Source organism: Panthera onca, chromosome E2, assembly GCF_046562875.1.
Source record: "Panthera onca isolate mPanOnc1 chromosome E2, mPanOnc1 haplotype 2, whole genome shotgun sequence".
Taxonomy (NCBI): Eukaryota; Metazoa; Chordata; class Mammalia; order Carnivora; family Felidae; genus Panthera; species Panthera onca.
The window spans coordinates 47,237,895-47,263,275 of NC_138353.1; the positions used below are offsets into that span (position 1 = coordinate 47,237,895).

Here is a 25,381-nt window from a genome sequence, read left to right on the forward strand (position 1 = left end):
GCAACATACCACCTCTGCCATTAAAGCATAGCCTTATTTTTGGTGTTGTACTCTACAATACCTCCTTGCATGTCATGATGTATCTTGAACTTCAAAATACCATATTTCATAGGTTCTATTACTGTTTTCACTTTTTATTATCTCTGAAATTGAGATGCATTTTAAAATTAATACTTTGTCATAGTTTAATTGGTAACCTGTTATCTTTCTCAGGGGTACATAAAATGGTGTGAATTACAATTAATGGCATTTTACATTTGATGAAATAATGTAAATAAATAAAGAATATTTTAGCTTACATCATCCATCTTGACAATAGAATTATGATAAGACCCAACGTGATAAGTCTGTGAGTTGATACTAAATCTCTTTACTCTTACAGTAAAGTTTTGGTCCTTACAGATGGCTAGACTTCCCTCCTCTCATTCTCTGCCAGCCCCATCTCTTCCCATCTCTTTCTGTGTCTCTCCCCCTTCCCTTCTCTCTCTCTCACTCTCCCCCTCTTCTCTCCTTCTCTCTTCTTTCCTCTTCCTCTTTTTCCCCTCTTCCTTTTTTCTCCTCTCTAATATTTTTTCTTTTTTTCCTTAATTTTTATTTATTTTTTAATTTACACCCAAGTTAGTTAACATGTAGTACAATAATGATTTCAGCAGTAGAATCCAGTGATTCATCCCCAACGTGTAACACCCAAGTGCTCATCCCAACAAGTGTCCTCCTTAATGCCCCTTTCCCATTTAACCCTTCCCCCCACCCACAAACCCTCCAGCAACCCTCAGTTCTCTGTATTTAAGAGTCTCTTAGGGTGCCTGAGTGGTTCAGTCGGTTAAGCATCCAACTTTGGCTCAGCTCATGATCTTGAAGTTCGTGAGTTCGAGCCCCACATCGGGCTCTGTGCTGACAGCTCAGAGCCTGGAGCCTGCTTTGGATTCTGTGCCTCCCTCTCTCTCTGCCCCTCCCCTGCTTGAGCTCGCTTTCTCTCTCTCTCTCTTTCTCTTTCTCAAAATAAATATTAAAAAAAATTTTTTAGAAGAGTCTCTTATGTTTTGTTCCACTCCTTGCTTTTATATTCTTTTTTCTTCCCTTCCCTTATGTTCATGTTTTGTATCTTAAATTCCACGTATGAGTGAAGCCATATGATACTTGTCTTTCTCTAATTTTCCTTGGCATAATACACTCTGGTTCCATCCACTTTGTTGCAAATGGCAGGATTTCATTCTTTTTGATTGCCGAGTAATACTCCCATCACCTATACATACATACATACACACACACATACACACACACACATACATACTACATCTTCTTTATCCATTCATCTATTGATGGACATTTGGGCTCTTTCCATACTTCGGCTATTGTTGATAGCGCTGCTATAAACATAGGGGTGCATGTGCCCCTTTGAAACAGCACACCTGTATCCTTTGGATAAATACCTAGTAGTGCAGTTGCTGGGTTGTACGGTAGTTCTATTTTTAATTTTTTGAGGAACCTCCATACTGTTTTCCGGAGTGGCTGTACCAGTTTACATTCCCACCTGCACTGCAAAAGGGTTCCTCTTTCTCCACATCCTTGCTGACATCTCTCGTCGTTGCCTGAGTTGTTAATTTTAGCCATTCTGACAGGTGTGAGATGGTATCTCGTTGTGGTTTTAATTTGTGTTTCCCTGATGATGATCACTCTCTAATATTTTAGAAGACTACACTATTCAGGAAAGATTTTAACAATCCTAATGTATAGGGGCACCTGGATGGCTCAGTCGGTTAATCGTCTGCCTTCAGCTCAGGTCATGACCTCACAGTTCATGAGTTCCAGCTCCATGTCGGGCAGTGCGCTGACAGTGCAGGGCCTGCTTGGGATTCTCTCTCTCCCCTCTCTCTTTGCCCCTACCTTGCTTGTGCTGTCTCTCTGAAAATAAATAAACTTGAATTAAAAAAAAAAAATCCTAGTATGTAGAATCGCTACATATATATACTATATTGTGCTAACAATTATCGTTGACCTATCTTACAGCACTTTTATCTCTTCTCTGTGAACAAACACATGAAACTTACTAACACTAAAAATTGTGGCATTTGGCTTTTCCAGGTCTTTTGCTGTATAGGCTAGTTCTGCACGTAATTTTTCTCTTAATCCCTGTGTCACTAATGGAGAGATCCTGGTGTATTCCACATACATATTAACATCTGGGCTCTTTCCAGCTTTTCCTTTACCTCTGTCATGTAGCCTTTGACACATTCCAGATTATGTAGACTTCAGAAAACAAAAGGTCAACTCTCCTGATCCCACTCACACCAAAGCATAAAGGGCTGTAGTTGGTGAATGGTATGCTGGTTTGTTATTTCTAGAAAGTTTTTTTCTTTTTTTCTAGCTTTCTTTAGCCACAGACACCCATTTTTTACCTGCGTAGTTGATCAGTTACTATTAAGTGAGGTTGCCAAAACAAGAATTGGTTACCTTTTGAAAAGTGGTAGGCTAAAGTTCCTTTTGCTTGTAAAGAGGAGAGTGGCTCATTGCTAGTTTTCATGATCAAAGACCTAATGGTGGCTTTTTTTTTTTTTTTTTTTTAAACAACATGAAGGTTATAGTCAGCCCACATACTATGAATTGCTGGTATCTGGAAAACAAATAGAGCATAGTAGTAGGTAAATCTGTTACTTGAATAATCATTTTAGTGTCTTGACATTTTTATTTGTTGACATCTCTGACACAGTATTGACTGTATTATTTTTTCTGAAGAGTGCCCTTTGTTCCCCACAGACATTCCAGCTGCAGCTTCTGTCTCCTAGTAGCAGCATTGTCCCAGCATTTAATACGGGGACCATCACACAAGTCATTAAAGTTCTGAACCCACAGAAGGTGAGTAGCACATTTGAAGGCAATATCTGAGTGAAGTATAAGCATATTTCCTGAAATAAAATTTTGCTTTGGTTCTCTAGGTTTTTTTTGACTCATATTCATAGAAGAAATCTGGGAAAGGTCTACTCTAACCTCTTTATTCTTTTGTAGATTAGATAATAAATGCAGCTCAAACACATGAAATGGTTTAGTGGCAACTTATTAAAATGCAGCTTTAAAGAATTATCTATTTGGAGGCTTACAGGTTTAATTTCTTTGTAGAAGAGCAGAAGGTTAGACATTTTAATCTTTACACAAGTTGCAGTCTAGGGTAAGAGTATCTGTACAACCCCATATATCCACATTTACTACTGTAGTAAGTATTCACAGCAAAAGTGGAAGCATTTTTAATGAACCAGCCAAATGAAAAGTAGCTTTAGAAACTGAAATTAAGCAATATTTTCATTACATCTTCTCAAAGAAGTAAATTGACTCTTTAATAGTCATCATTTGACTCGTTTTCAAACAGGTTTTGAAAATGGTTAAAAGATTTCTAGCAGTGTCTAATAACCCCGATATTTCCTTCTCACGAAACATTTTGCCTTTCCTCTGCTATGCAGTGTATTTTGGAGTATCTGCCTATAGCATAGCATAGATTCCTTTGATGATCTGATACATAAGAGTACAAATTTTCTTAGTGCATTAATATTTGAAATCTGCCACAGAAAGTCAAAAGGATTTATAATTGAGCTGTCTTATAATGACTTCTGTTACCATAAGTTAACTCTTTTTTTTCTGTCCTGGGAACAAAAAAGTTTATGTTCACATTTACTATTGGTTTTACAGAGAACATCAGTATCTCTGAATGTAGAGCATAAGATGACTATGTTTACCTCATTTTTCTAGAAGCTTGGATCCAAAGGTTGAATGTTTTTGAAAAGCACTCAGCCAGTGTGACTATGAAATGCTCCCAAGTGGTTCTGTCCCGTTAATGCAGTTCTAGGATTGGAGCTGATGATGTGTTTTGGAGATGCCTTTTCTCTACTCGACTGCATGATGTTGGCCAGAGTACTAGGCAGTAGGGATGGTGGTGGTTTGCCTGTATCATTTTTAAGAGACAGCTTTGCTGTAAAATAATTTGTTTCCTTTGAGATTAAAAGTCTATTTTGTAGGGCTGCCTGGGTGGCTCATTTGGTTAAGTGTCTGACTCTTGATTTTGGCTCAGGTCATGATCCCAGGGTTGGAGATTGAGCCCTCTGTTGGGCTTGGAGCCTGCTTAAGATTCTCCCTGCCCCCCCCCAACCCCCCCCGCCGTCTCTGCCCCTCCCCAACTTGCACATGTGCTCTCCGTCAAAAAAAAAAAAAAAAAGTCTGTTTGTGGCCCACATAGATTCTAGAGATTTCCTTTCAGTGTATAACTTGTAATTCTCTGTTCTTCCACAGCAACAGCTGCGAATGCGGATCAAGCTCACATATAACCACAAGGGCTCAGCAATGCAAGATCTAGCAGAGGTGAACAACTTTCCCCCTCAGTCCTGGCAATGAGGGCCTGGGCACCATTCTCATTCTTGTCCCACTCAATCAAAGGAACTCTGGGAAGGAGGTTGTGATCGCTGGCAAGTCCCCCCCAACTGTACCATGGGCATGAGGAGCTGAAGAGAACTGTTGAGGAGGATTTTCCTGAAGTTATCGCTGACCTTGAAGCATTGTCAAAGACGAATCTCCTCTCCTCCACTGTTGAGGCTGGCTGCTTCTGGAGGCTACTTTGCACTCTTCCTCCTCTTCTCCTTTGTCCGCACTTCTCCACCCGTCCCACATTTACAGCCAGAATTAACATTCCCTGGGCCCCTGAGGAAATAAGCAGCTGGTCTGGAGGAGAGGACTAGAATCCATGGCAAGAAAACACTCACTCTGTCTGTGCAGCAAAGAGTTGCCCCTTCTTTCTACTGTGTTTTTCTGTGGACTGGGCGAGGTGGGGTATTCATTCCTCACTAGCTGGGTTACTATCTTCAGGCGCTTTTTACATCAGGCATTCAGAACGGAAATGTAAAAATGGACTTTAGGGAGCCCTGCCTTTTTCTACTGGTTCCCCCAATGTTTGAAAGAGGCATTAGGCTCCTGGTAGCCTTTTCTGTGCATTGCTGTATACACACAGACACACACATGTATGTATGTTTGTTACCAAGAACTGGGTAGACCTGGAGAGGTTTAAACACTGGACAGATGCAGTTAAAAAGAGCTTTTGTTGAGATTTGGCATGAAGGATATGGTGCTCTATTTGTAATAGAAACTCCCAAGGCTCTTCCAGCTCCCCCTTCTCTCCATTCTTTAGCTGTAGTCATGAATATTCTCCATGATTTTCAGAATTGATTCCCCTGAAAGTGCAAAGTGAACAATTTCTAAAGGATATATTAATAGTTATTAATGCCCCTGTTCCCACCACAAATTTTAAAAGTTTCTCCTAAGCCCATAACTTGCCTGTTGAACTATGGTAAATGGGTGGAAAGAGGAGTTAGCTTTTTAAGATCAGACTCCTTTAAAAAAGCACCTTTGCCCATAGGAAGAGTGAGTATCAGACTCATCCTAGAGCATATTGGAGTCATCTTCTCCATGATTCCAAACCTTCCTTTTTATTTCCTGAGCCTGGCTTGGACCTTGGCATTCCGTTTGAATTCCTTCTTCTAACTGGAACATTTGTGTTGTATCTGTAACACTGGCACTGAAATAAAGACCACGCGGTTAAAGAAATCTTTCCTATATTGTACTTTATGGTGTTGGAATGAAGCCATGTAGCTTCCTTGCCCCTGTATGAGAGGAGGTCTTATGGACACCATAGGGTAGGCATATCCTTTCCTGAGTCTGAGAAGTTGGTGTCTTGAGAGTAGCCAATCTCATGAATATCTGCATCAAAGACCTGAGGTCTGGAGCTTTTTAAACTAGCGAGAGTGCCGAGTGCTTTTTAGAAAGGACCCTTGTGTTATCAAACCTTAACACTGAGTTGCTGGAGTGAGGTAAGGTGACTCCTGTGGCACATATTGAATGTACCGTGTACGTTCAGGTGCACAGGTGCCATGTCTGATACACTAAAAGAAGAAAGAAAAAGTCAGGCCCACCTTGCTCTTATAATGTTTGCAATCATTACTGTATTGATTACAGTATAATGACTACTTTGGCTCTGGTCTTAAACCTGGGTACAAATATCTTTTTTTCCCCCTTCACTTCCCCAAGCCTTTACTTAAAATTTTCAGTGTCTTGTCAAATCTAGCTCTGTATCAGATGCTAGATTATTCCTAACATTTGACAAATGGGGGTTGAACTAAAAGGCTCCAAAGGGGAAGATTTCTGGTCTTATATAAGAGCAAGATTTGCTAAAATTTACTCTACTGGGTAAATGGTTGATTGAGTCAAGAACAGGATATTACCTTGTGCATAGTTTTCAGTAAAGGCAAGTGTGGACTAGTGTATATTTCCAACAGCTGCTCTGCCTGTGCGATGAAAAATACAGCCTTTTAAGCTTTCTTTTGCAGACTGATTTCCTTGGATGGATACTTAATGCTGTGAAACATGATAGGGTTAACATAATATTGGTGGATTTCTTGAATAGAATTTATCTAACATTCCTCTTTGTGTTAGAGGCTTTATTTTCTCTCACGTTTATAATTGACCAGTTCAAGTTTCTTTAGTTGGACTGAGTTGGATCTCAGAAACCTGCTGAAGACCATGCTAGAAGACAATGCTAGCTAATGGAGCTGGAAGGGGTCTACTCTAGTAACAAATGTCCATGGGTGATTATAGTTTCGAGGTAGAGTTATAGGATTATTCATAGCTTTGTCTAGATAAAGGGATAAAAATCATGGCCTTAACACAAGGGGTGCTGCCTAGAATATGAAGTGGTTTTGGAGAGTGAAACTGAGCACCACACTGAAGAACTAGTGGCCAAAAAACTGCCTAGGATACTGATGGTTGTGAAGACTGTTCCAAGTAATTGGATCTTTGAAAGCTTCAGCGTGCCTTAGTTTCTAGGATCAGAATAAGTTCTCCTCGTACTTGGCCTTGCTGCTAAAAGGAGAAATCTCTTAATTTTTATGAATACTTACACATTTCAGTAATTTCTTTCCCTGGTATGACCATTCGAGGGGGAGCAAATTTGAATAGATTTACAACTTCAGAGCCATTGTGAGGAAAGAGTGATTTCCATGGCTGTTTTAATAACTCCAGGGTGATAAGCAGTGAGCCTACACATACTTGGACAATTTCACATGCACTTTTACCTCATTTTCCCCCTCTTTCCTGTCACTCCTACCCCCAGCCCCAAAGTAATCCTAAGGGAGAATTAATCTAAGTAATCTCAAAAAACTGTAGGAAGGGTGCTCTACCCAAGAAGCTTCTCCCACAATGCTCTGGTGCTGTTACCTTGAGGTGATTTGGACAGTCATGGAATGTTTTATGCTGTGTGTAGTGATCATCTGTTCCTTTTAAGGTCTTTCTCATTTAAAGAAACATTCCTCAGTGTAACAGTTGGGAGGGGATTCTTTCCTCTTACTAGGTTAAAGATGTATTTCATTCATATAAGAGAGTAGACATTTAAAACTGTTCAGCACTAATGGTTTGAGTATTTCCATCTACTGTATAAACATGCTTTCCATTTTTACATTCTTCTAGAAGAGATTGGAAGGGGATACTGTTTGAGGTTCAACTTGATTATTTTCTGCATTGGAAAATATTTGGGTCACAAGAACTAGGGGGAAGAAAGAGTTTGAATGTGTATATTTTTTTCTAGTGAATGTATTTTATCCACACGGTCCTAAACCAAGTGAGAGCTAGAGAGCAAAAAGTGGATATTCACAAATTTGTGGTTGGTGGAGAGGTGGTTCATGACTGTTTGGGAGTGGGGAGGGTCACTGAAGAGGAAAAGACCTGAAGTTTGAAACACTTTGACCAGCTTTGGCTCAGGAAGGTGGGGCTGCTTGTAGAAGTGGAAGGTGAATCACTCTTTTTCAAGCAATAGTAGTGAGGGGGCTCCATCTGCAGGGTTCCAGGACCCGGACACTTAAACAGAAGGACGTGCTGAAGCAGCTTGCACGGTTGCTTCATGAACTTCCATGAGGCTGATTCTGGCTTCAGGATGGAGCATTGGAGATTTTTCGTTTTTGTTTTTGGAACCTGCTGTTGCGCTTTGTGTGTTTTGTTTTTGTTTTCTATTTGGGGGGGGGAGGGGCTCATGGGAAAGAGCTTCTGAACTCTTTCCTTTGTGAACTCCCACTGTGTCCCTGTAAAGTCCTTTTCTTTCATAATTGTTGTAAGTTACATTTTCATTAAGCCCCATCACATCTTCTTTACTGTAAAAATATTAAAGGCTGTTTCTAAGTGGGATGGCTAATTCTAATTATTGCAGACATATTTTTGAGATGTAAAAAAAATTTAAAATTAAATGATAAGTCTTAGAGGTGAGTGAGGAATAAAATGGATGTAAACATTTACATGGGATGCATTAGAATTCTGTGTGTATTGTCTTTTGGTTGAAACAAATTATGAACAGTGACTAATAATAAAAAGTCAATACTCAAATGATTTAAAATTTGCTTCCTTGCTTCTTACAAGTAGATTAGAGAAGGCTTGAATGAATTCTTATTCCAGAGCTTTGAGCTAAACTTACTGACCTGTTAATGTTTCTTTTACAGAAATCTCACCTAGAGGAATTTGAATGACTTAAATCTGTAGTTTATAGACAGTCAATAGTGCAATTGGAAATTTTTAACTAATGATTATTAACTAATGCTTACTTCTCCACATGGGTGAATTCTCAAACAAGGCAAAGCATGTCAGGGTGAAATGTGTATTAGGGGCCAGGATGGGGTTTTAGTTATAAGCTTCTCTGTAAATTGTTTAAGTGTATCTGTGACTGAGAAGAGGAAAGATTGACCAGCCAAAATGAATTGTTTCATGATCTATTTTATATGAATTCTTCCATAGAAGAATGGTTGGAAGTTGGAAGCTGTAGGTTTTCTATTACTCAGGTGATCCCTTATAGTCCCTTGGTTGAGAAGTGGGAGAGTGTGACAGCCCCCTAAGTGAGGAGGAGAATAGAGCCTGTGGCCTTTATCTAGTTTATGCAGAAGTGCCCTTTGGCACTGTTTGATAACTGACATTTCTGTGATCTTTCCTTATATATGGATTAGTTAAAATTCATCTTTGTTTCTAATACTAAATTTGGTTAACACTTTCATCTCCATATAATTTCATGTAGAAGAAAATCTAAAAGCTACATTAGAGAAGTTTACCCAGCAATAATAGAGTTCAGACATTTACTTAACAATACAATGAATAGTGCTTAGATTTGAACTTTAGTCCAGAAGGACCGAATTAATTTTTATCACTTATAAGGGTTTTCCATGCTGTTTCCTCCCCTAGTTTATTTGTTCCTTTATTTTGGAAATAATGAAAACATTCACAGAAAAAAACATTCCTTCAAATCCTGAAGCCAGGTAAATACTACCTGTTTCTTTGGAACTAAAATAAAGAAAATCTGCTCAACCTGTGTTAGAAATAAGAGATTTAGGCCTAAAGATGACTTTGTGATGATCATTAAAGGAGTGGGAACCAGCTATAAATAAGTGAATGTAGTAAGATCTTATGGCTCTTCTACCAGTTTGACAGACTTTTCTTCTCCAGACTTTGTATTTTGTAGTGAGGATTAGGGAAAGCTCCTAGGATAAATTTGTGTGTGTGTGTGTGTGTCCTTCCCAGGTGAAGAGAGAGAGGTATGTACTTATAAAACCATACAGAGAGGAAGCAGTAATGACTTGTCTGTCTCTTGGCTTGATCTAAACAGTGATTTCTGTAATGATGAACCTGCAGTGAGGGCAGATGGATTTTTGCACAGAAATTCCCAGAGGAATTTATTTTTAGGGTTAGTCTCAGCTGTTTACCATTTCCAGAAACCATAGTTACATAACCCTTGGCATACATAATGCACATTGCCTTGAACTGGGGAAGAACATGAATATGTGACCTTTGAAACAGTATAAAATGTTAATGGTAGTACATGATTTGAAAAAGGAGAATCAATTGCTTGACTGCTAAATTGGATCTTAAAACATGGAGACCTTGGGGCGCCTGGGTGGCGCAGTCGGTTAAGCGTCTGACTTCAGCCAGGTCACGATCTCGCGGTCCGTGAGTTCGAGCCCCGCGTCAGGCTCTGGGCTGATGGCTCGGAGCCTGGAGCCTGTTTCCGATTCTGTGTCTCCCTCTCTCTCTGCCCCTCCCCGGTTCATGCTCTGTCTCTCTCTGTCCCAAAAATAAATTAAAAAAAAAAAAGTTGAAAAAAAAAAAAAAAAAAAAAAAAAAAAAAAAAAAAAAAAAACATGGAGACCTTTAAAGAGCTGCATCATAAATGATTCCCTGCAACATCTGGGCTGGAAATTCTTTTGTTGTTGTTTGTTTTCCTTATGAAAGGGGTACTACTGTTGTTGATGAAAAAATAGTAAATACATAAATTTTAGCATATGCTTGTATTCTGAATTGATGCTTTAGCCTTTATTCCATTGATTTAAAAAAAAACCAAAAAGCAATCTACCACTGCTGTTCCCCAGCATTAACTCAAAATGCTGATCCTGGGATAGGATCCTTTGCCCTTGTTCAAGGGATCAATCAATAAAGAATTTCTCATGAGATCTGGAAAAGGCAATGTATAAAAACCTCAAGAAACAAGCTTTTAGAAACCCTAATTCTGAACCACATTTTGGTCTTTCCACTGCCCATCTGCCCTTGGTTAAAGTTCACTTCTCTCTCTATATGGGTGCCTATAACCTTCATACCAGTGTTCTTGCTGGAATGTTACCCAGTAAGCATTGAAATGGGAATTCAACGACTTTTTTTTTAAAATAATTTTTTTAAGTTTGAGAGGAAGAGAGCAGGGGAGAGGTTGAGAGAGAATCCCAAGCAGGCCCTGCACCATCAGCATGGAGCCTGATGTGGGGCTCAACCCGTGAAACTATGAGATCATGACATGAGCCGAAACCAAGAACCAGGTGTTTAACCAACTGAGCCACCAAGGCACCCCAGGATTCAACTACTTTGAGTAGCTTTCATGAAAGTAGTTTCAAGGTGGAAGGAAGACCCAGGAGGTAGTCAACCTAAGACCTTTTTTCACTTTATATCAGACTTGCCAAAGTCATTTTTAATTTATTAAAATAAGACAAATGAAGATTACTGGAGATCGAATTTTGGCATATGCAAAGTAGCTCATATGAAGGGAGAAAGTAGTTTCCAAACTTTTACAGAATAAATCATTTGTACAGAGAGTTTTTACAAGAGTCAAATTTTATCTTAGAATTTAAAAGATCTCCGAATGCATATATATCTCACAGTAGAGAAGGGGGCACAGACTATGCTGTTAGATCTCAAAACTCTTGTACTAAGCCTACAATTAAAATGTTTTAATTTTTTTAGTGTTTCTTTTCTGAGGGGGGAGATCTCAAAACTCTTGTACTAAGCCTACAATTAAAATATTTTAATTTTTTTTAGTGTTTATTATTTTTTTGAGGAGGGGGTTGGACAGAGGGGCAGAGAGAGAGGGAGACACAATCTGAAGCAGGCTTCAGGCTTTGAGCTGTCACTACAGAGCCCAGGGAGGTCGGGCGGGGGGAAGGGGGTGTTCAAACTCACGAACCCTGAAATCATGACCTGAGCTGAAGTTGGATGCTTAATCAACTGAGCCACCCAAGCACCCCTCAATTAAAATATTTTAGACATACAGTTAGTCTGGGCTAGGCAAGTTGGAGCAGTGGATAATGGGGAGATAACTTTTCACCAATTATTCAAACCTCCGGAAGTTACTGATTTTGCTGCTTAATTCCCTACATGTTGCTTGAAGATTCACTAACACCTGTGTAAGAGGAAAACCCTAAAATCCAGAAGTCTAAAAGGTTTCCTAGGAAAATTTAGAGCAGAATTAAGAGGAGAGGTCTGAGGAACTGAGTAAGTCTTAAATTTGGAAAATCAGAATTATAAATGGTTACTGTGAATTCCTACTAAGCACTTTCTCAAGAAATGAATCACTGGGTTTTACTCCTGAAGCCAAGACTACACTGTATATTAACTGGAGAATATAAATAAATGAATGAATGAATAAAATGTAAGCCCTTAAAAATCTTGATAATAACTTAGATATGAATTTCTGTTTCACAGCTAAGAAACAAAAGCTCAAATCAAATAAACTGCACAAGGGTATAGATGTAATAAGAGGCACAGTTCAGATTTGGAATTAGGCTGACTCCAAATCTGGCCCACTGGCTAGTCACAAAACTACCGTCCCTTCAGGAATTAAAATAATAAATTAACTTCTAAAGATTTTCTAAATTAGCCTTACAAATAATAAAATGGTCTTAGACCATATTATGACTTCAGGCAGGGAAGTGACATTTTGTACGCGAGGTTGGGTTGAATTTGCTAAAGAACGTCGTGAGCATCTTTAGGAAGAGAAAGGGCCTTGTTAAGGTGAATATTCTCGACAATCCGTTCAGTGGCTCCGCATGTGAGGGTGACAGGCCAGTTTTGAAGGAGAAAGAGGAAACGTCTGGGAGAGGTAAGTTACAACATCCACCCTCTGCGGAGGGCAGCGTCTGGTCCCTACTGACAGGTGCAGACCCCACCAGCCCCTAGTCCAGCCGGTACCTCGGAGGCGGTGATAGCAGGGAATAACCCTCAGTCCTCCAAACAGAGGGCAGCGGGGGACTCAGGCCCAGCCTTTCGGTAGCGCCCGGCCCCACCCGTGGGCTCCGCACCACCGGCCAGCCAGGATTCGGCTCCTCGCCGTAGCCGCGCGGGGCCCGCAGCTACGCAGGTCCCGCTGGGCTGCGGGAGGGGCGGGGCCCGGGGCGGGGCCCGCGGTCGCGGGGGGCGGGGCCAAGGGGTTGCTCGCGCGCGCCGCCGAGGCTTCGCGCGCCGTAGCGCCGGCCCGGCGTCCCTGTGCAGCCTCCGCGGCCGATGGGGGAGGTGGAGCCGGGGCCCGCGGGCCCGCTGGAGCCCCCGGAGCCGCCCGAAGCGCCCGCGAGCCGCCGGCCGGGCGGGATCCGGGTCCTGAAGGTGAGGTGGGAGGGCTGGGGAGGGAGCAAGGAAGGAGAGAGGCCGCCCCTGCCCCGCGCGGTGGCCGAGGCAGGCGGCGACCCCCGCGCCGCGTCAGTCCGCTTCGCCGCCCCTCTGCCCCGCAGTCTGACTAGGGGCGCCGCGGACCCCGCAGAGTCCTCCGCGACTGGCCCCCGCCGAGGCCTCGGTCGCCTCTGTCTCCCCTCGACTGCCCATCCCTGGCCGCGCGCCACCCGCCTCGCAGGCCCACGCCTTCGGTCCGGCGTCCGCCCAGCCGCCGCCGCCCACCCGGCTCCTTCAGGACCCGGGGGCCCGCCTCGGCCTCCCTCGGCCTCGCTGGGGGCCGGGGGCCGGTCGCCCGTGGCCCGAGAGCAGGGCTGTAAGTACGCAGGGCTTTCTCCCCGGACACCTGAAGACATCACCCCAGCGGGAGGATGGCGGCGGTGATTGGCCGGGCGCTGCGGTGTGCTCCGGGCTGTGCTGGGTGGAGCGGGCTGACTCTGCCCCCGGGGCTCACCGCCGAAGTTAGGACCCGGCTCGCGCTCCGAGACGCAGGCCTACACGCTCGACCTGCCTGCCTGGAGAGAGAATCCCCGGAGGATCTTAATCTCCGGGAATCTCTGGTCTCGTTGCAGCGGGGAGGAGGGGTTTGGCAGAACGGGCATTCCTGTTTTGGGAGTGGGGCTAACAATCCAGGGAGACGGCGATGGGGGAGCAGTTATGCAACAGGCATCTTGCAGGATTTTGGGGCAGGAATTGAGGGGAGTAGGAGGAAAATGAAAGCAGATGCAAGCAAGGCGGAGAGTGGAGACTTGAAGGGGATGACAAGAAGTTTAAATGCACAAGAGATGTAAGGTCGGGAGGCAACAGTAAAGATGGTTTAAAGGAGGGGTTGTGGGAAATTAACTGGATGGAGTTTTCTACTGGCCTCTGAAATAGTTGGAGAGAAATTTTTCTGTAGGTCAAATATATAAGCTAGATGTCCTTCTGGAGGTGGAATAGAATTCTTTCTAGAGTTCTAGAAGAGGAAATCAGCAGAATTTAAAACTTGCCAGCGAGATGGGAGAGAAAAGAAAATTTAGAGGATTTGATGTCTTTAAAAATACTGTGCAAAACAGTGAAAATACATAAAGTTAAAAATGCATTAATAGTTGTTAATTGGGATTAAGGGTGAGCATTGTATTATTGAGTTTTTTTTGTAGGACATTACAAAGGTGAGAACAATGAAAAAAATAATAGACGTAAAGTATCTGGTGAATCCATCCATGAAACAACATAAAATAGAACTCTGTAGAATATGAAACACTTTTTTCTGCTACTACCTCCCAGTCTTAGTGCAGTGACTTAAAGAAATAACTTTTCATAGTTTACCTTTACTTCTGCATAAACCTTGTACGTACTATTTTAACTTACTTAACCTTAAGTCTTAAGTATAATTACTTTAAGGCATTTATTTACTTTAAGGCATTTAAGGCATAATTACTTTTAGACATTTATTTAAAACTATAAGGTCACCAAGTGTAAATTGTGAATGAAGAAAAGTTCTGCCCTGGCTTATCAGGAAAGGGCAGGTCTGAGAGATAGGTAATGCCCTCTGGCCTAGAAGATAAACAACCTTGGCTTTTTTTATAGCAACTTTTTGTTGGGGAGGGAGTGAATTATGAGAGGGGAGGAATTGAGAAAGGAGGCTCTTGATTCAAGGGTCCTACCTTCCTGCACTTCCAGGAAGTGATCCTCTTTACCACTGGTTCCCTGGGGTTCCAGTCTGGGGACCATTAGAAAGATTCCAGAAATTGATTTTGATTATAGTACTGAGTTGGTGGGAGGCTGACAGTGTCTAATGCCCTTGCATCTCTTGCTTTATTGCATATGGTCAACATTTTAAATAATCCTTGCAAATTAATGGGATCATCAATGGTGAATAGGTGCTGTGTGTTCTGCATACAGAAGTTTCTTTAAGTAGCTGAGTAGTTGAATTTTGTGTCAAGTGAAACTGGACAAGAATCTATAGGTAGAAGAAAGTCATAGTCTCCTACCTGTTCTTCTCTAAAGAACCTTTGGAAAAGGCTTATTATTCTTTTTTTTGTAATGCCTTTATTATACTTAATACCTAATTGTGAGCATCATTATTGTCTAATATAGATCTTCATAAAAAAGGCTAGTATAGCTAAGCTAGTATAATTTAGCCAGGTTAGATCTAGGTCCATCTGTATGGGATATTGGAAAGTTTGATTCAAAACTCTTCTCCCAGATTTATTTAGCAAATTGCTAATTAGAATGTACCCGTTTACTGCTGTTGGAATATAAATATGATACTGGTAATTGGTAATACTCGTAAGATTATTGGGAGTACCTTTGAAGCATCATTTTCCAGATGTTTCCTACAACTTTGGGATTATTGTTTTACTCAGACTGTACAAGATAAGAAGTTACAACTGGACAGTGAGTGCCATGAGATCCGTTTTTGTCAGAACTAGCTTCAAGTTTTTATCCAAATAATGTGTGTATGTGGTTCTTAAAAATCCGTGAACACCAAAATGAGTTTAATGAACTGAAATATTCTTCCTATCCTTATCTCATCCCACCCTTTCCAAAATATTCCTTAACATATATATTCCTGGAGATGAGGCTATATTGTTTTAAAGTTTTGAACCAGGGAGTATATCTCCTACCTTACAGAATTTCACATTCTAATAGAACTCAGTGCATAGGGAGAGTTACCTGACCAGACTCTTGTTTTTACCATGCATATATTAGAGCTAATTGTATGTGGGCATTTAATATTTTATCACCTTTGAACTGATTACAGCCCTCATAGGTTATTTTCCTTTTTAGAGAGTTAAAAGCTTAAAGTAGGTACTTAATTCATGGCTTATTCTAAAGACTTGTGCTTTCTAGAAATACATTTAAATCTTAAATGTGCTCTTTTATACTTGTTTGATGTGAGAGGTAATTATAGTTCTGTTTCCTTTTAGAAAAGTTTGTCAACAGTTTTTATTTAAGAATAAGGAAAGCAATAGAATGTTCTTAATCTAGCAATTTCAGTGGAAAAGTGATTCTAAAAGCTGAAAATGTGTCAGAGGACAGTACTGGCCTTCAGCAGTTATCTGATGCTTTACACAGTGGAGAAGAAAGCACAGGTAATTCAGCAATAGCTAATAACAGCTGAACAGTCCATCTAGATTTGTTGCTAGAAGGCTATGCTTGTTTGGTATCTAGGCCTTTTAAATGCCCATTGAGCAGGTTTAAGAGAATGATATCTACTCAAGTTCTAATTCAGCAGTTTATCTTTGTAGGGTGTAATATGTCATATATGTAGGAGACACATTTTTTGACCAACAACACATGTGTTCAGTAAAGTTCTTAAAGAATGTAGCTTTTTTTTTTTTTTTTTTTTTGGTACAAAAAGGTGTTTTTATTAAAGCACAGGGGCATGACCCCTGGGCAAAAGGAGCTGCCAGGAATTTATAGTCTTGATACAAATATATAAACATTTAAAAATGTCTTTAAAAATCCTCACAGAAGAAAAATCATGGATGAACTAAAATAATAACTTCCTGGGGTTGCTCTTGACTTTTTTAAGATTGATGACATCATTGGGCCGTATTTGACCTTAAAAAGTTTTTTAAAAGAAGCTTTTTGGTGGTTGTGTGGAATAGTATCCACTTGCTCTCTCCAGTGAGCTAAATTTCTCTCCACTTGGTGCAGAACACAGAGCTTCCTTGTAAAGATGTTACTGTACCATATAGAATACTATTTTTTTTTTAAATCACCTTGGTTTTTTTTAATGTTTGTATTTTATTTTGCGGGGGGAGGGGCAGAGAGAGAGAGGGAGACACAGAATCCAAAGCAGGCTCTGGGCTCTGAACTGTCAGCACAGAGCCTGAACTCATGGACTGTGAGATCATCACCTGAGCCAAAGTCGGATGCTTAACCGACTGAGCCACCCAGGCGCCCCTAGAATGCTGTTTTCATTTTATTTTTTTATTTAAAAAAAATTTTTTTTAACGTTTATTTATTTTTGAGACAGAGAGAGACAGAGCGTGAACGGGGGAGGGGCAGAGAGAGAGGGAGACACAGAACCAGAAGCAGGCCCCAGGCTCTGAGCCATCAGCCCAGAGCCCGACGCGGGGCTCGAACTCACGGTCCGTGAGATCGTGACCCTAGCTGAAGTCGGATGCCCAACTGACTGAGCCACCCAGGCGCCCCCTAGAATGCTGTTTTTTTTTTTTTTTTTTTAATTTTTTTTTTTTAACGTTTATTTATTTTTGAGACAGAGAGAGACACAGCATGAACGGGGGAGGGGCAGAGAGAGAGGGAGACACAGAATCGGAAGCAGGCTCCAGGCTCTGAGCCATCAGCCCAGAGCCCGACGCGGGGCTCGAACTCGCGGACCGCGAGATCGTGACCTGAGCCGAAGTTGGACGCTTAACTGACTGAGCCACCCAGGCGCCCCTAGAATGCTGTTTTTAGATGGACCAGTTGTTAATCTTTCCCAGAGACTAAAAAATAAGGAATATTTGGAATTAATCAGTGGTTAAAATTACTTGGTGATACAAGTATGATGGCCTTTGTCTTTGTAAAATAAGTACTTGAAAGCCCTTTGTTAATTCTGAGATGTTCAGCTTTGAGAAAATGCTCTTGTTGAGAAGAGAGAGACCTAGTTCCCACTTGTAGCAGGGGTTTATCCTACTTATCTAAAGTTAGAATCAGTAATAATCCTCATGGTCTTAATAGCTATGTTCAAATCCTTAATATCTGTAAAACAGTTGATTTATTTGTCATCCTTGAACAATGAAGCCATTCTCATATTTTTCTTTCTTCCTCCCTGGGAATACCTTTTTGCTTCTCCTTCCATTTATTTATTTGTTTGTTTGTTTGTTGATTGATTGAGAGAGAGAGAGAACGCTCACACACATGTTGGTGAGGGAAAGGGAGGTAGAGAATCCCAAGCAGGCTGTGTGCTGTCAGCGCGGAGCCTGACATGGGGCTCATTTTCATGAACCTTGAGATCATGACCTGAGCTGAAATCGAGAGTCCATCGCTTAACCGACTGAGCCATTCAAGTGCCCATCCTTTATCAGCTTTAGAAATTGAACCTTAGGTGCCACATTTGTCCTCAAATATTTAATCTTGGTAATTACAAAAATAATATTTGCTTTATTTATAGGTATTTCTGATTTCCAATGAGGAATAGTAACAAGTGTTTTATTTACTTTTTGGTTGGCAAAAAGATTTTAGTTCTCTGTAAAAAAGGAGATGTTCCCCCCTCCGCCCCAAGCTTATTCAACTTCTTGCCAGAGCAAATTGGGCTGAAGTATAGACTGGCAATACATTTCTGTGATGTCAGTTAAGTTTTGAATGCATCAGTTTGCCACTCAGGTATTAAGGCACCGTAATAGATTCTCAGTATAGAAGGGGGGAAGAAATATCAAATACATTATTAAAACCCATTGTGATCCCCATAGTAATAGATGCATATTCAAGATGAAGAGGTTCTGCTGTGGAGAGAGTAGAGTCGCTAATTTTAGGTATGCAGAGAGAATGGGGATGGGAAAATAGAAGGCTCCGTAGAGAACACAGGGTGACAAATGAGTAGAGTTTTCAAGCCTATCTCATCAGAGGGACAAGGTGAAGGACCTTTCAGACAAGTCACACAATTAAGGAATCGTGAGATGTTTGGGAGTTATAGGTAGCTGGATATGACTGAAACAGTAACAGGTAATGGAGACTGACACTAGAGAGGTATGGCAGTGTAAGCATTAGTGGAAATGCCTTTATATTAAAAGGAATAGAAATGGCCCATCATAAAAACGAACAGGTAAATACTGATCTTTAGAGCCTTGTCATATTATTGCTGTAGCAGTTGTTTTTGCTTTGAGGTAACCACAATGTGTGTGAATTTCACATACCTAAATTATCAAATGCAACAGTAATTTTTTTGGGAACATGATTAGAATATAAAAACCATTTGTACAATATTCTATACTTATTTAGGATGTGAGGCAGAGGGTCAGGACCCTAGAGAAGCTCTCAATTTGCATTATAGAGACATGTCCAAAAACATCTAATGCAGGATTGTTTATAACAGAAATTAGAAACAAACTAAATGCCATCAACAGGAGAATGGATATATTGCAATGTATTCATATAATGGGATATATTCAAATGAATGAGCTGGGTGTATTAGCATGACCAATATTGACACCCCCCCCTCCACAAAAATGGCAGGGTAAAACATAAGTATGTTAGCATTTACAGTTCTAAATCATGTAAAATAAAATTTCATTTATAGATACATACATATATGGCAGACAGAAAAATGCATGGAATGGTGAATACCAAATACAGTAGAGTGTTTCTGCGGAGAGAGGGAAGGAAATGGAATTGATGGGGTATCAGGTAGCTTCAGCAGTATATGTAAGAATATGTTGTATGTATGTTCTTTAGAATAAGGATCTGAAATAAATATGACAAAATGTTAAATTTTATGAAAGGTGGGTAATAGGTGCACAGATAATTCTTGACATTTTTCTGAAAACATAAGAAAAAGAAAAGGTCAGAGAAGCTAATGGACAGAGTCCTGAACAGCTAGCAGGAGAGAAAACCATTTTCCAGCTTAGGAATGGGCATGGTGGATGTGGAAGGCCCCAAGAGAGGTGTTTGGTGAATGTAGAGTGGAAGGGTGGGGTGAAGACTGAATGTGTCTAACTCAGCCAGACATTATAGCTAATGATTTCTTTCTCTTGATGTTTTTTAGAGAAATATGAAACGCAATGGGAGCAGAACTTGTTTGAATAGGAGAAGTAGGTTTGGTTCTCGAGAAAGAGACTGGCTGAGAGAAGATGTGAAGAGAGGTTGTGTTTACCTTTATGGAGCAGACACGACCACTGCCTCTACAACCGCCTCTGCCTCCTCTGACTTACATCTCGTCCTGTGTACAGTGGAGACCCCCGCGTCGGAAATCTGTGCTGGAGAGGGAAGGGAAAGTCTGTATCTACAGCTTCATGGGGACCTAGTCAGGTATGGTCTGAGTTTTACCACTCTGATGTAAGTCATTACTCTTTGTGATGGGAAGTGGGCTCTAGGATTTTCATTGTGTTTAGAACTGATATTGATTGTGGGGTCACTAGGCTTGAAATAAGATTTGTCCTTGGAATGCCATCAGGGAAGGAAAATGTGATGGTTACTTCATTTGGATTACACCATGGGTCAGATATCTAAATATAAAATAAATATTTTAAAGTTATTTAAAAAAATAATACATGTAAATAGAATGAAATTGAAATGTGTAGAAATAAATAGAGAAGTATATATGCTCATGCATAAATATGTGTCTCTCTGTATAAATTTTATTTTATAATTATTTTTTTAAAAAATTTTAAGTAATCTCTACACCCAACATGGGGCTCGAACTCATACCTCCTAGATCAAGAGTTGCATGCTCTACCGACTGAGCCAGCCAGGCACCCCTGTATATAAATTTTAAAACTAATGGTGCTATATCCAGCACACTACTGACTGGAAATCTCTTATAGATCTTTCTGTATTAATATTTATATAATTTACATTTATTTAATGGGTGTATAATAGTCCATTTTATGAATCTACCATCATTTTAGCCAATCTTTTTTTTTTTTTTTTTTTTTAAATTTTAAGTAGGCTTCACATCCAACATGGGGCTTGAACTCACCACCCTGAGATCAAGAGTGGCATACTCTACCAACTGAGCCACAAAGGTGCCCCAGCCAGTCTCCTATTAATGGACATTCAGATAGTTACTACTTTTTACTTCTACAAGCAGTGTTGCAGTAAATATTCTTTTACCTATGATATTTCTCCCATGTGGAGGTAATCTGTAGGATAAACTCCTGGAAGTGGAATTGCTGAGCCAAAGGATATATGCATTTACCGTTTTTTTGTTTTGCTTTTTTGTATGTAGACTTTGTGCCCAGCACAGAACCCAATGCAGGGCTTGAACTCATGACCCTGAGATTGAGATCAAGGGTCGGATGCTTAACTGACTGAGCCACCCAGGTGCCCCTTTGCATTTATAATTTTGATATATATTGTCAGATATCTCTTCATAGAAGTTAAACTTTGACAAATAATATAAAAATATGCCTATTTTCCCCTTTCTCCAGATCATGTTAGGATTAAATTTTATATGTAAATATAAATACATACTCAAGCATGTGAGTACATACTTGCTTGTGAATAGACCTGATTGTCAACAGTTTTTAAATTAGAGAATCATAAAGTCAGCATTCCAAGGACAAATCTGTTTTCAAGCCTAATGACTTAGATTTTTGCAAATCTGGTAGGAATTTTGTTATTTTGTCATTTTAATTTTCATTTATCTTAATGAGTGAAGTTGAGCATATTTTTATAGATTCAAATGCCATTTGTGTTCTTTAGAATTTTTTATATAAATGTGAAAAAGTATTCTCATAGTAGTCTTATACTGTGTTTATGAACTCTTTGCTTCAATTAAAAAAAACAAATGACTGGTTCTTTGAATTAGACATCAAATAAAAGCTTAAATGCCTGACCATTCTCCTTCTCTCCTCCCTCCCTGTAACAAATGTCTTGAAACAGAAGTTAGAGCTGTAGATTTAGAGTGAGTGGCTCGTGAAAGTGAGAAAGGAAGCTCCCACTTACTCCTCAACATGTGGTAATAATAGTAACACCTTTAGTTGAGCTAAAAATTGATGTCACTTAAAAAGTCTAAACTGAAGTTTACTCTCTGCTTCTTTTAGGGTTTGGACTAATTCCTGAAAAAGTAGATTAGCATTTGAATGTTTTCCTTGTTCACCAGTTAACTAAATTTCCTAAATCCATTTGCAAAACGTAAGGATCAGACTGGGTGATCCTTAGGCTTTTCTAAATCTTAACACCGATTCCGATCTAATTATATCAGGTGCAAAGCCTTGACCTACATTATAGCTGGTAGTGATTGATGGAGTTCATGTATTTAAGCATAAGACTTACTCATTTGTATACTAATGTGTATGTGTGCAGAGCTACAGAAAAGTGGAGAAACTCTGAATTGGCTTGCTGCTACTAGCTGTGTAGTTAAGAATCCAAATGTGAAATAATTTGTGAATCTAAACTACTTAAAATGGAAAGTTTGTCTTTTTTTTTTTTTTAAGCCCTGTGGCCTTGATAATTTTGTAATGAAATAGCTCTTCGTAGATCTAATTGATTAGAAAATAATGAAAACACCATTGAGTTGCCGTTTGAAAAGAATGAATATATTTCAATTCCTGGAGTAGGAGCTCGAGAAGTTTAATTCAGCCAGAGAATGATGATGGTGGTGATGATGGTGGATTTTTGCTAACATTGACTGCTTGTTTTGCCAGTCACTGTGCTTAGTGCTTAACGCTCCTATTCTCATTAAATCCTCACAGTAACTCCAAGGGAAGTAGCATCCTTTCTTTCAGATGAGGAAGAGTGAGGCTTTGCCGGAGGTCCTGGAACCTGTTCAAAGTCAGGTACTGCCAGGCAGTTGGAATGCCTCAGTCATTCAAAGTAGGTGGTGGACTTCGTTCTTCACCCAGTCCCTCCTGGAGGGGAACTGGTGCAGCGTCCCTTACTCAGTTTTACTATATAAGCATACTTATTTAAAGATTTTTTTTTAGATCTCTTATTCAACTGTTAATTGCTTGAATTCAGTCTTGTGTTATCTAATCACACGAATAGGTACTTTCTTTGTAATAGCCTGTAAGATAGTTGACAATCTAAGGCATTATTTTTATTTTTTTTAATTTTTGCTATTTACTGGTGTAACACAGTCATTGTAGAAATTTAGGAAAATGAAAAAGTATAAAGAGAAATAATATTCAATGCTTATGCTTTTTGTAGATTACCTCATTTAATTTTCACAATGATCTTGTGAGGTAAATGTTATTTGCATTTGGGAAAATGAGGCTTAAGGTTAAGAATCTCACCTAAGATCACTTGTGGAATATTTCAGTCAGATGGGGGTTCTCCAAATGTGGGGTGCTCCATTTGAATGGAGGCCAGCTGTGCATGCGGTGAAAGAATTCACCCAAGGCAGAGCAAGGGAGAGAAGTTTCTAGACTCAATGTAAGGTAGCAGAGGGCAGAACAGCAAAGGAGAGATGGCCTGACATGAGGTGATGGTGAGGGGCTATAGTTATAGGGTGGAATGAGGGAGTACAGGGACAAATGGAATTTTCCCTTTTTTTGGTAATCTTAAGAACTGCCTGGTTGTAAGTAGCCCGTTGGTCGGTTAGAGCCTATGGCTTAGTGAGCCTGTTGGAGTCCAGTGCGGTGGTTCCTGTGGGCCCTTTTACTTTGCTCAGGTTTCCAGTGCTTAAGACTGTTGCCTAAAAGCCGCCTCTACATAACTGAGCTAATAAGAGGAGCTGGAATTTGAACTCCAGCATTCTGATACCAGGTCCAATATTTTGACTTCCCACACCAACATTTTTCTTCAGGTCTTTTTCAAAGTATATGTGTGCGTAATTTTTAAAAATTACTTATTTGGGCCCATACCATATATTCAGTTTTGTTTACTGCATTCTTCAGTTAATTTCCTGTGTCATTAAAAATTCCTTGGACATCAGTTTTAATTGCTACAGAAGATTCCATTTTCTGGAAATACTATAACTTGTTTAAAAATTGAGTAATAATAGGCAATAATGATTTAGAGTTTTGATTCTAGAACAAGAGTGTGTGTGTTCAAATCCTGGCTCTGACCGTCACTATGCAAGTTATATAATGCTCTATGCCTTAGTTTACTAATGTATAAAATGGAGAATGATTATATTTACACTATAGAGTGGTCATGATGAAAATTACACGTTATAAAGATCAAGTGAATTAATACTTGCAAAGTAGTGCTTTTTAAAGTCTAATGTTCATGGCGGGGAGCTTGTTAAAATACAGATTCTAGTGCTCGCTTCAGCAGCACATATCCTAAAATAAAGATTCTGATTCAGAAGGTTGGGTGGGGCCTGAGATTCTGCATGAAGCTCCTAAGAGATGTGCTTCACTTGGAGTGTCAAGAAGTAAAGTGCTTGCCTTGATGTCTGGCACCCAGTAAGTCCTCAGTGTTACCTATTTGGGTTGTTTCAAATCACTCAACTCTTCAAAGTGGTGTTGTGATGACTGAATCTTAGCTCATGAATCGCTATATTGTTGCTCTCCCTGGGCTCCGTGCTAGAAATGGGATTACTGGGACGAAAATTACCTCATGTTTTTGCTAAGTCACCCATGACTTTTTCTTTCCGTACTCTTTTTCAGTCATGGACTTGTCACTTCAGTGAGACTGAGGATTATTTATTTATAGAATTGTAGTACTTTAAGGAAACTGAAAGAGATCATCTACTAGGGAAACAAAGTTTTCCAAACTTAATGACCCCGTGCCCTTTCCATTGGGGCAGGGTTTGCTGGTTGTCACATCCAATAGAGAGAGTTACTAGCATGTAGGGGGCAAGGGCCAGAGAGGCTTAATGTCCTCAATGTGTGGGATAGACTTGTACACCAAAAAATGGCCTTGCCCAAAAGGCCAGTAACTTGCCAGTGGGAATAACCGAGACCATTTCTCTTTGTTTCATAAATGTGAAACAGAGGCCTGGAGAGGGTCAGTTGATAGCACATTCCCACCACCACCTGGTGTCCCAGTCCATTGCTCTTACATTATAATGTTTGGTTTGTCTTTTAAAAAAATTATTTATTAATTTATTTTTTTAAAGTTTATTTATTTTGAGAGAGAGAATGCACATGTGCGCAAGGCAGGAGAGGGGCAGAGAGGAGAGACAGAATCCCAAGCAGCTTCTGTACCGTCAATGCTGAGCCCAATGTGGGGCTTGCACCCACGAACTGTGAGATTATAACCTGAGCTGAGATCAGGAGCTTGACTGACTGCACCACCCAGGTGCCCTTATTTATTTATTTGTTTGTTTGTTTGTTTGTTTGTTTATTTTGAGAGAGAGCACACATGATTTGGGGAGGGTCAGATAGAGGGGGAGAGAGAGAATCCCATGCTGACAGTGTGGAATCCGACGTGGAGATCCCACAAACAGTGAGATCATGACCTGAGCTGCCAAAATCAAGAGTCGGACACTCAACCAGCTGAGCCACCCAGGCGCCCTGGTTTGTCTTTTTTCAGTTGAACTGTTTAAGTGATAACTGACTCACTAGTGAAGTTTAGTGTAATCATTGCCTTCTGCCTGAAAAGTTGTAACAAGACATCATACGTGACAAAGTGAAGTGCCTCTTTGCTCATGGTCATATATTTACTTTTATTCTTAGTCATCAAAATGAGTAAGATTTCTGTGTTTGATAGACTATCTCTTAAGATAAGCTTGGAGACAGTAAGGTGTTTATAACAGAAAATACCCTTGGGTTTTGGGATACTGCATTCTGATTACCTTTCTGTCATTGACTTGCTGAGTGACTTCATGCAGGTCACTAAAATCTTTACCATATTT

General features: G+C 40.2%; 2 protein-coding genes and 1 long non-coding RNA gene across 6 annotated transcripts in view; 2 read left to right on the plus strand and 1 right to left on the minus strand.

The window, feature by feature from the left end:
• The window catches only part of AP1G1 (adaptor related protein complex 1 subunit gamma 1), a 76,729-nt gene extending 71,146 nt beyond the window's left edge, over positions 1-5,583 (plus strand). For both annotated transcript variants that reach the window (XM_060650248.3, XM_060650249.2), the window contains exons 22-23: positions 2,758-2,856; positions 4,279-5,583. In XM_060650248.3, the coding sequence (XP_060506231.1) occupies positions 2,758-2,856; positions 4,279-4,380 (201 nt within the window). In that variant the 3' untranslated portion in view covers positions 4,381-5,583. The remainder of the gene's footprint in view (positions 1-2,757; positions 2,857-4,278) is intronic.
• A 4,150-nt stretch (positions 5,584-9,733) lies between these two features.
• On the minus strand, positions 9,734-10,462 carry LOC144614632 (uncharacterized). The gene is made up of 2 exons (XR_013552526.1): positions 10,208-10,462; positions 9,734-9,941 (listed from the first exon to the last, which is right to left on the minus strand). It is a non-coding gene; the product is annotated as an uncharacterized LOC144614632 (long non-coding RNA).
• A 2,302-nt stretch (positions 10,463-12,764) lies between these two features.
• PHLPP2 (PH domain and leucine rich repeat protein phosphatase 2) overlaps positions 12,765-25,381 on the plus strand; it is a 75,428-nt gene continuing 62,811 nt past the window's right edge. For 2 of the 3 annotated variants that reach the window (XM_060650240.2, XM_060650241.2), the window contains exons 1-2: positions 12,765-12,921; positions 19,682-19,944. In XM_060650240.2, the coding sequence (XP_060506223.1) occupies positions 12,823-12,921; positions 19,682-19,944 (362 nt within the window). In that variant the 5' untranslated portion in view covers positions 12,765-12,822. Of the gene's footprint in view, positions 12,922-19,681; positions 19,945-22,331; positions 22,416-25,381 lie in introns of those variants that run through there. The other variant, XM_060650242.2, reaches the window with a different exon arrangement.